This window comes from Monodon monoceros, unplaced genomic scaffold (genome assembly GCF_005190385.1).
Source record: "Monodon monoceros isolate NGI ecotype Baffin Bay Population unplaced genomic scaffold, NGI_Narwhal_1 Super_Scaffold_5, whole genome shotgun sequence".
Lineage (NCBI taxonomy): Eukaryota > Metazoa > Chordata > Mammalia > Artiodactyla > Monodontidae > Monodon > Monodon monoceros.
Genome location: NW_021703782.1, coordinates 114,891,610 through 114,901,733, shown reverse-complemented (window position 1 = coordinate 114,901,733; position 10,124 = coordinate 114,891,610). Strand labels below are relative to the sequence as shown.

Below are 10,124 nucleotides of genomic sequence, written 5' to 3'. Positions count from 1 at the left end.
CCTGGCAGCCCTGGGCCTTTCTGGTGCTGAGCTCAAGAGGCTGTGCTTGGAGGGCCCTGAGATGGGGCCGTGCCCGAGGTCCAGGGCTCCTTCACGGAGCGCAGTCAGAGGAAGGAGGCACTCTGCTGCAGTGCCTGATGGCCAGAGGTGGGCGGCAGGAAACAGCTAATGAGAGCCAGGCAGCGGGCAGGGGCCTTTGGGAGAGAATGGTGGAGGAGGTTTGCTTCTAAGGGATTCTGGGAGGACAGTGCCTGGCGGGATGGGGAGGAACCAGAGGACAGGAGACAGAGGAGGCAGAGGCAGAGGGGTGGGTGTAGAAGGAGGGGACAAGGGGGGATGGGGACCGCTGCAAAAGGGGGGCCGGGGGGTAGGTGTCACCTTCCACTGTGGGGCCTGGGGGCTGGCTTGGAACTGGGGCTTCATCCAGAAGCCCTGGGAGACATTTGGAGAGCTGGGCTCAGGACCTTCCTGGTAGCGATTTCATTCTCTAAAGATCTTTTTATCCCAGGAAGGGGGTTCCGGGAAACAGCAATGCAAACTAAATGCACAAGTAGACCCCAGTGAGAAGTGTCATACGGTGGCATCTCTGAGGGGGAAGCGAGTGTGTGGTGATGGTAGATAGAATGAGAGAAGCTATTCGAAATCCCAGGAAGAAACAAAACGTTGTATAAGAAAGGAAAACTAATTCTCTGGCCTGGAAGATGCCAGGTTGGGATAACTGAACACGGAATGTGAAGTTCGCAGAGATGGCGATCTGGCCTCCTGGGGAGAGGCAGGAGGTGTGCCGCTCTGGGACAGGTTCCATGATGCCCGAAGCTGGTGGATCACTAGTTCTCTGTGGCAGGTACAGAGGAGACACGGAGCCTCGGCCAGCTTGCCTGGGAACGGGGCTGAGCGGGGGTGCGGGGGGAGCCTGGGGCCGTGGGCTGCGGGGAGGCCAGGACCTTCCTAGGGTCCCAGCCGCAACGGGGCCATCATGAGACGGGGAGACCCAGGCTGGGGGCAGAGCCACAGCTTCAGGTGGACAGGTGGGTGCAGAGAGAAGAGCAGGACTGGCCAGCCAGGGCGGGGGGCTTGGAGAGAGCACCCCGGCCGGGCCCACGGCTTTGCACTTCCACAAAGGCCACGCCGCCAGCTACTCCGCAGCCCTGGGGTCTGGCTTCAGCTCCTGCCCCCAGGCCAGGCTGCTCTCCCGAGGTTCCCTGAGCTGGGCCCAGCGTCAGCACTGGGGCTGCGGGGTCCTCCTAGGTGTTCGGAGTAGCTGAGAGCACAGCTAGTTTGGATGGGCAGAAGAGTGACGCCGGTTCAGGGTGACTGACAGAAGGCAGGTGGGACCCAGAGGATGGCGCCCGAGGAAGGAACGCTGGCTCCCTTGGCCTTGCCCCTGGCCCACGGGCCAGCCCGAGGCCAGCAGAGGTGCAGAGGAAGCCGTTTGGTGCACCTGGGGACTCCTGCTTCTCTTGGGCCTCGGTTTCCCCATCCATAGGAGAGGCCATTCCAGCTCTGAGGCTCCATCACAGAGAGGAGTGGTAGCTGAGGGCCAGAGGAGCCCCCTCCAGCTGCTGCCCTCACATCTGGGTCCCCCCAGACCCGAGGGCTGTGCGCTGGGGCTGCCTGGCCTCCTTCCTGGAGGAAACAGGCTAATGTATGCCACCCGCCCCGGCTGCTGCAGAAGTGGGGCGCCAGCTGGGAGCTCGGCAGGCAGCGTGGGAGAGCCCCTGAGCGGTGCTGGCGGGTCTGCGGGGGCCCCTGGGCGGGTGGGTGGGGACCGGAAGTGAGGAAGAGGCACGAGGGGAGCCTTGTAATTTGGGCCGGTGGGCAGGCCGGGCCGGGGTCAGCGACTGGTCAGAAGCAGGGGTCGTGAGTGGCCCAGGGGAGGGGTCCGTGGGTGACCAGAGCCAGGGGTCGTTGGGGACCGGGAAGCACATTGTCCTCCAGTAGACTGTCCTCTGACCCTCAGCAGAGCCACTGCAGACTCAGTGCCTGCCTCTTTCTTTGTCCCCAGCAGGAAGAGAAGCAGGCTTTAAAGCAGCAGCCCCGGTGGTAGAACCAGCTTGGATCTCAGAGTCAGGCACATGTGGGTTCCGGAATAGGCCTTCAAGGAAGTCAGTATTCTGAGCATGTTCCAGGAGGCGTGGAGGGCAGAGGATCCTGGGCAGGTCCCTGCATCTCCCCAAGCCTCAGTTTCGGCATTGGGAAGGTGGGGCTATGGAAAGGGGCCCGTCGTGGGCGACCCCGTCATGGGCGGAGCCCGTCATCGGGGAGCCCCAGCAGCTCCTCTGTGCCACCTCTCTGCTGGCAGAGTTGATGCTGCACCCCGGCGTTGGCAGTAGGGGAAACCCTTGGCCTGGAGGAGGGCAGCTTCCTGGGGGTGGGGAAACCACAGACATCCCAGGAGGAGGCAGGGCCCATCCAGAGAGACAGCTGTGCCCTAGGCCCCTGAGCTCCACTGCCCAAGCCAGACCTGCCCCGGTCCCCTGGGCCGGCGCACCTGGGGGCACCTGAGGTCTCACCGTGGGGAGTGGCTTTAGGTGTCCCCAGCCTCCTGCCTCCTGTCTCAGGCCCAGACGGCTGGGCGTGGGCTCACTGAGGCAGAGAGAAGGGAGAGGGCCGGTGGGAGGCCCAGGGGAGGCTGGAGCACACATCACACCTTGGACCCAGTGAGGTGGGCCTCTGGAACCCTCAGGTGGGCCAGCTACTGGCTATGCGCCCCCCACCCGCAGGCACAGAGAGTCTGTGACACCCCTTGGTGGCCAACCAAGTCACACACAATAAGACCCAACCTGACGGGCCGTGAAAGCCCACCGGGGGCACGGGGCCCTGCTGACGGCCTGGGCTGAGCCTCGGGGGCAGCCGCATGTGACATCCTGAGTGCCTGCTCTGGTCGGCACCGTGCCCTTGAACCCTCACATCAGCTATGTAGGCAGACTTGATTTTATAGAAAGAGTGGCCCTGGGACTTAAGCCCAAGCCCACCTGGCTCAGAAGCCCCCTGGGTGTGCAGGGTTAGCCTCTCAGGGCTTCCTGGCACCCCCAGCCCCAGTCCCAGCTCTGCCTCCCAGGCCTCAGCTTCCCGGCCCTCCACGGAGAGGAGACCGGGTCTGTGATATGTGGATGGGCAGGACGGGCATGTCCCGGGGCTTGGGCTGTGGGCTTCATGATGTCTGCTGGGGGTCTGGTCCCCGACCCCCGCCACCACACCCCACTCCGCCCTCCCACCTCTTTTCTTGGGACACAGAGACACAGAGCTGCTTCTCACATTGCCTGTTCCATGATCATCCAATTACAGACAGGAACTTTTTATTAAAAGGAAAAGGCATCTACAGCTCCCAGCTTTTGTTGTGAGCAGTAGTAGTTCTCCCGGAGAAATTACTGCCTCTCAGGAATCACCATGGTGCCCAGCCTCCTGTTCCTGTCAGTTTCCTTCCCCGTCTTGTCAGCACTTTCATTATTTAAAAGGAATAAAGGAGAACAGGGAAGAGGCGGCCTTCCACCGGGGAGCATCACACTCGGGCCGCCCTCTGCGTGGAGGGTGACGACTTTCCTGCCAGCGGGTGGTTCTCGGCTCCTGATGATTTCCTGCCTCCCCAGGTCCCCTGTGCGTCCCAGCTGCGTCCTCTCAGCAGGGGCAGCCCCACCCGTGCGGAGGGCGGGGGGGCTGAGCTGGCACCGCCTGGCCGGGCACCCCACCTAGCAAAGCAGCCCCTTCTGAGGGCAGAGGACAAGTACCTGTGGATGACCACGGTGGCTGAGAGGGGACTTTTACCCGTCAGCCTGGCTAGGCACCGCCCCCAGGCATTCCATCAGATCCTAACCTACGCGTGGCTCTGAAGGTCTTTTGTGGGTGTGATTGACGCTAGATGGTCGGTGAGAACCTGGGTGGGCCTGGGTCAATCAGTTGAAGGGCCTGAAAAGCAGAGCTGAGCCTTCACCAAGGGAGACATCCCACCTGTGGACGGCAGCCCAGCCCGTGCCTGAGAGTCCCACCTGCCCTGCGGACTCTGGACTGGCCCCGCCACCCCACGGTCAAGTGAGCCAACTGCTCGGAGCAAAGCTCTCAGTGTCTACCTCCCCAGGCCTGCTTCTCATTCAAGTGGCTGGTATTGGGTCCGAGCCCGCTCCAGGCCATGTCTCCATCTCTCTCAGGGACCTGGCATCCCCCATGAAGGCAGGTGAGGTCGAGACCACCCCCCCCAGCGAGGACGGCTCTCATTTCTAAGGTCTTGGGCCCCAGCATGGATTATATTACTGATGGCTCACCCGTTTTGCAGACGGGGAATGTGAGGCTCAGAGAGACCAAGCTTATGACCCTGCAGCCAGGACTTGCCAGGGTCCCCTCCCAGCAGGGATCTTTCCCCACCCACCAGGGATCCAGGGCCTAAGAAGGCCCCCTGGGCCCACAGGCCTCTGTGCGGGCTGAGTCCTGGCAGCAGACGAGTGCCCAGCACCCCCGCCACGCCCACCCCGGCGGGCAGTGGGTGGGAGAGTGTACAGAGGGTTCGGGGGGCCTGTCCTCAGCGCAGCATGAACAGTGGCCCTTCCCAGTCACTCCCACCGCTGGCTGTCTCAGGTCCCCAGAGACCCTTCAGTCTGTACTCACTGGGTTCTAGGAGCTGGCCGCCCTGAGCTGCTTCCCTCTGCAGCCCCCCTCCAGCCAGCCCCAGCCGGCAGAGAAACAGCAGCACACAGACGCCAGGAAGTTTCAGTGTTTTATTAACAAAATCTTACAAAAAGAGTCTGTCTTCGTGTAAGGTGGCAAGGGTGCACACAGCCTGGCCTGACATTCAGGGCTTGATCCGTTGGGGGGACGGGGAGTTGGCCACACCCTCTTGACCCTGGGGCCTCCCTGCTGCCTGCACCAGCCTCGGAGTATGGGTTATGGCTTATGTGCAAAAATAAAATCTGGGGGAGCTGGCAGAGTTACCTGTAAGTGTCATTCCCCCGAAGTTGGGACCCCCCAGTGGACAGGCAGAAAGGGGAACCCCCAACCAGGCCTGCTCGGGCCGCAGACACGAGCGGCCGGCCAGCACCAGGGTGTTGGTGCCCTGGGGGAGGCGGGGGTCCAGGCCTGGGCAACGGCAGGGCCTGGTAGAGAGCCCACATGAGCCTCAGGAGCAAAGGCCGCCGGGTCTCCTGGGGCTGGGCTTGGGGCCGCCAGGCAGAGGCAGCGGCTCTGGTCTCAGCCCCAGGCCTCGTGGCAAGCTCTGGCAGGAGAGGATGGCCGCGCAGTGGGCAGCGGTTCCTGGGCTGGAGCGAGGCCGGACCCGGGGTGGCGGCCCTGGGGGCAGGTGGGCGGGCGGGCGGCCAGCGGGGCGGGCATAGCGGCAGGCCCCAGCCCTCACGCTGGCGCGTCTTCACCACCAGCCTCTCGCCGGCCTCAGACTTCTCCTCTCGTGCAGGCAGCTTGCAGGGGGAGAGGAGAGGAGGCACTGCCAGGCACAGCAGCAAAGGCTCCGCAGGAGCCTCGAGACCTGAAAGGAAGGAAGACGGATGGTCAGGGACTCGGGAACAGGCCAAGGCCGGGAGGGGCTGCACAGGAGGGGCATGCGGCAGACGTCACAGTGCTGCTCTCCCAGGGCTGCTTCTCAGCTCACCCAGAGGATTGCGAGGGTGGGAGGGCGGCCTGGGACCTGGGGGCTGGGGAGGAGCTTGAGGGCCCCGTGTGAGGACAGCCGAGGGACGGGGTCTCCTGCATTACCTGTTGTCACTCTCCTGGCTCCGAGGGCCGGCTGCTGCCTCAGCCGGGTTTGAGGACTCAGGCCCTGTGGGACCTTCCGCCTGCCACGGGTGAGTCATCGAGCGGGGCTCAGTCCCTCCCCAGGCTGGCATGAATCAGTGGTGCTGAGGCGGGAGAGAAAACACAGTCGGTGTGAGAGCTGGCTCGGCAAACTCCCCCAGCCCTGCTCCCACCCCAGCTCCCTCTCCCGGCTCCCCCGGGTCTCTGCTCCTTCTCCGCCTCCCCACCATGTCACCCCCACCCCATCCGGTAACTTGCGGATGACCCTGAGCCTCGTGGGCTCGCCTGGAAAGTGGGCTTGGCCCGGGACCCTCCCGGCTCTACGGTGCCCCCTGGTGGTGGTACCATGGGGCAGGGGCTCACCTGAGGGGCCAGGAGGCACCAGGACGCCAGGTCTGCTGCTGCCACTGCTGCTGCTGCCTTTATTGGCTTCGGCTTTCTTCCAGGGGGAGGGAGCCACACTGCCCGAGGCTGGCCAGCTGCCCTGGGCCATGGCAGGGGTGCCAGTCGGCTACGAGGCGACTGCCAGGAGAGGTGGCTTCCCAGAAGCCCAGAGCTTCTGTCCCGGGGTGTCCCTTGAGCTTGGTGCCTGCAGGCCCGTGCCATCTGGATGCTGGGTTTCTGAGTGCCCAGAGGGCCGGGACGTTGAACAGGACGAGGAAGCTGTCCTGGCCTGAGAGTATGGAGGGTGGGGCCGCTGGCCCAGGCCGGCCCATGCTGGGGAAGACAGACCAAGGGAGGGCGAGGGGCAGGGCCCCGCAGGGAAGGGAAGCCCCTCTGCTGTTTGGGGGACGCTGCCCACATCTGAATCACACGTGTCTGTTAGGGTCAGGCTAGGAGGCTGAGGTGGGGTGTCCAGCTGCATGAGGACAAGGGCTCCCCCTGCAGGGATCAGCCCACTCAGAAGTCCCGGTGGGCAAAGGCCACGGCGGGCAGGCGGGGGGCCGGCGCCCTCTATTCGGGCTGGGTCCGGTCACTGGCTACAGACTCGCTGGTGAGGGCTGGCGTGAGGGCCTCGCTCTCCTCCTCGGTGGGCAGGCGGGGGCTGGCGGGCTCGACCGCCTGCTCCAGGCCGTCCTGCACCTCCATGCCCTTCTGGATGAGCTGCTCCAGGGTCTTGGGCAGCGGGGGCCGCAGGAAGCGCTTGAGCTTGGGCTGCAGGGTGCCCACCACGTACTGGATGATCTCTTCTTCCTCGGCATCCACGTACAGCGTCTGGTACAGGTCCCGCTTGCGCCACAGGAACTGGTCCAGTGGCTCTCCCTGCTTCTGCGGCAGGTCCAGCTCGCGCTGCACAGCCTCTCGCGACAGCGCGCCCTCGCTGTACTGCAGGAACTCCTTCTTGAATTCCACCCAGTTCTTCACTGAGCCCTGCTTGAACTCCCACCACTTCTTGGCCGGCCCATTCATGTGGTTCTGGATCTGTGACAGCCAGTACTCCTCGGAGCCGCCCACCTGGCGCAGGTACTCCTCCAGGTGGCTGAGGAACTCCCGCGGGTCCTCGAAGATCTGCGTGTCCACGCCAGGGCTTGGCTGCCCGTCCTCTCCCAGCCCCCAGGGTGGGTACTGCTGGGCCTCCACCGCCTCTTGTCCGGGCAGCTCACCTGCGGCCGGTGGTGGGGTGATGGCATAGGGGCTGACCGTGTAGTCGTAGGTGTCAGCCTCGTGGCCGTAGCTCTCGGGGCCCCCGACACCTACGGAGGTGGTGTGGCGGGAGGGGTTGCCGCCAACCGGGTACTTGCCGCCCATGGACTCCAGGCGGTCGGCCCACCTCTCCAGCCGGTAGAAGACCTCCCGCCACACGTGCATCTCCCGCTTGACCCAGCGCTCCAGGTTGGCGATGGTCTCCTGGCAGCGGCACAGGCAGGCCTTGATGGACTTCCTCCAGCGCTGTGAGTCGCCCGTGGGCACGTACCCGTCCAGGTTGCTCTCCAACTTGCCCACCGAGCGGTGCAGCCCCTTCAGCTCCCGCTCCACCTGCTTGGACACCTCGGTCAGCAGGTGCCGGTGGGTCCTCCGCACGTGCTCCAGCATCTCCGCCCGGCACTTCCCGATCTGAAGGATCACGTTGGGCTTGGCCACCGGCCCGCCGCGGGGCGCGGGGTAGGCGTGGAGGCCGCCGGTCGTCCTTTGGTCCAGCTCCATCTGTTCGCAGGTGGCGGCGGTGCTCGGACAGGCGGGGTGGGGTAGAGGCTGCAAAGTCCTCTTGGGGCCGACGGGGAGCTGCTGGGCGCCGGCTACGCGGAGCTGCGCGTGGCGGAGGGTCCCGCGGCGCGGCGTCTGGCCCCGGCTGCTCTCGGCGGCCGCGGACCCGGAGGACCCGGCACCCGAGCTCTGCGCTCAGCCTCGGCCGCCGGCTCTTTATGCCGCCAGCGCGGGCCGTGGGCGGCCCCGTCACCGAGCCACGGCTCCCATTGGCCCGGGCGCAGGCTCCCCGCCCGCGCCCCCAGCCTGCCGGCCCGCCTCCCCGCGCCCACGCGCGCTCCCGGCGGAGGGAGGACCCACCCCCTGCACACGCGGCGGCGGCGGCGGCGGCGGCGGCGGCGGCGGCGGCGGCGGCGTGACTAATGCGCTCGCTCGCACCGCTCCCTCCCTGACCCATTCAGCCCGTGGGACCCAGAGACCGTACTGGGAACAGGCCGGCGACGCCCCCCCGCCAGCCAGCGCCGGGCAGGGAGGCCCGGTGAGCGCCCCGCCGCCCCCAGCCGGAGGTAAGGAGGAAGCCCCTCCCCCGGGCCTCAGGGTCAGCTTCCTCCTGTGTCTGCTGTGTCCTGACTGGGGCGGGGGACGGGGGCGCTGGACTCTGCTCTCCGGGGCCGCCGGCCGCAGACCTGATCCTGTCCAGTCCGGGGCTGCAGGATGTTCAGCCACAGGTGAGACGTGGCAACGACCCCATATTGAGACCCTCTTTCGCTTGGGCTGAAGACCTCCGGGAGTTTTCCTGTGCACACACGCTCCCGGGTGTCAGGTGTGAGCTCCGGGACGTGGCCTTGAGCTTCCGTCTATCCCCGCCCCGGGCGCCCTCGCGTCCAGGCCCTGGGCTGGTCCTGCGCCCCGGGTGAGGGACAGGCACCCAGGCCTTGGCTCTCCCAGGGCCCCTGGACTTGGTATGGGTGTGTGTCGCCTAGGTGGCGTAGCTGGACAGGACTGCCCCGTGCCCCCCTCTCCCAGGTCTTTGCTGAGGCCCAAGACTTCTCCACTTAGTGCCTCCCAGGAAACCTGGCAGCTGCTCTCGGGGCGTGGGGGCGGGGGCGTGTGGAGGAGACGGAGGGGCCCTCCACCCACCGCAGGGTGTAGGCCCTGAACCCCAGGCCACAGCCCAACCGGTCAGAAGCTCCAAGACCTCTGCAGGGGGGAGAGGGTGCTGGTGGCCTGATGCAGTCAGAAGAGGTAGAGAAGCAAAACACCATAAAAGGAATGGGGCTCCGGAAGCTGAGACTCCCGCAGGAGGGAGGCTCCCTTCTGCCTCCCTGGCAACAGTGGTGGGGAGGGGCCCTCCCCCTGGGTCCCCGTCACGATGGGTGTGGGTCCAGGTCCTCTGCTGCTCCATGCGCACAGGTAGCACATACCACGTGCCACACACAACCAAGGCCAGTCAAGACCCCCTAGCCCTGCTGCCGATCTTCCGCTCTCACACGCACACTGCACACTCATCCCCCCCCCCCCACAGAGATACTCATAGCTCCCCACCCACCCATCCTCCCCCCGTCCAGTCATCCCCGTCCACGCCCAGCCCCTCACACCAGGCCCGCCGGCCCCCGGGTCTCGTTAGCACACTCAAGGGCACGCGGGTACCCCCGCTCTGGAGTCCCCACTCCCTGCCCCCCTTGGAGGCCCCTTCCCTGCCACCCCCTGCCGCCCCCCAGAGGCAATCTGCCACCTCCTTTCCCTCTCTGAGCTTCCACCCTTGGCGGGGGGAATGTCGCTGGCAGAAACTCCCCCAAAATCGCTCTCCTGGCATTTCTAATTAAAGGCAAGTGGGTGAGCAGAGAGGGGAGGGTGGAGGGGCAGCACGCAGCAGGGAGGGGGAGTCGGGCCAGAAGCTGTGAGAACAGGAACCCCGGAGCAGGAGATGGCTGCAGGCCCGAGTGTGCGAGCCTGTGTGTAAGATGCCTGTACCGCGGCGAGCGGGCTGGTCACCGCGGGGCCTGAGTGGAGCCGCAAGCCCGCGACCGTGTCTGGGTGAGCCCAGGCCTGCATCCGAGGGCCCTGCTCTGGAAAGGCACGCGATGAGCCAGCTGGGCAGGGACCGCGCTCGCACACCTGCATTGTGTGTGCACGCGCGTGTGCACACGTGTGCGGTGGGAGTGCCAGAGCCATCACTCGAGTGACCAGGAGCCACCCCTCCACTTCCTCCCACGGTTGACAAAGGCCATGTGACCCCCGGG

The 10,124-nt window shown here is 65.8% G+C and overlaps 1 protein-coding gene across 1 annotated transcript; it reads right to left on the bottom strand.

Annotated features, from left to right (window-relative positions):
- Positions 1–6,690: 6,690 nt before the first annotated feature.
- On the bottom strand, positions 6,691–7,894 carry ARC (activity regulated cytoskeleton associated protein). Its single transcript, XM_029203533.1, has one exon. The coding sequence runs from the start codon at positions 7,879–7,881 to the stop codon at positions 6,691–6,693; it is 1,191 nt and encodes a 396-aa protein (XP_029059366.1). The 5' UTR covers positions 7,882–7,894.
- Between the last annotated feature and the right edge of the window lie 2,230 nt (positions 7,895–10,124).

Coding starts and splice junctions, on each gene's coding strand:
- ARC (XM_029203533.1), bottom strand. CDS start 7,881: ATGGAGCTGGACCAAAGGACGACCGGCGGCCTCCACGCCTACCCCGCG.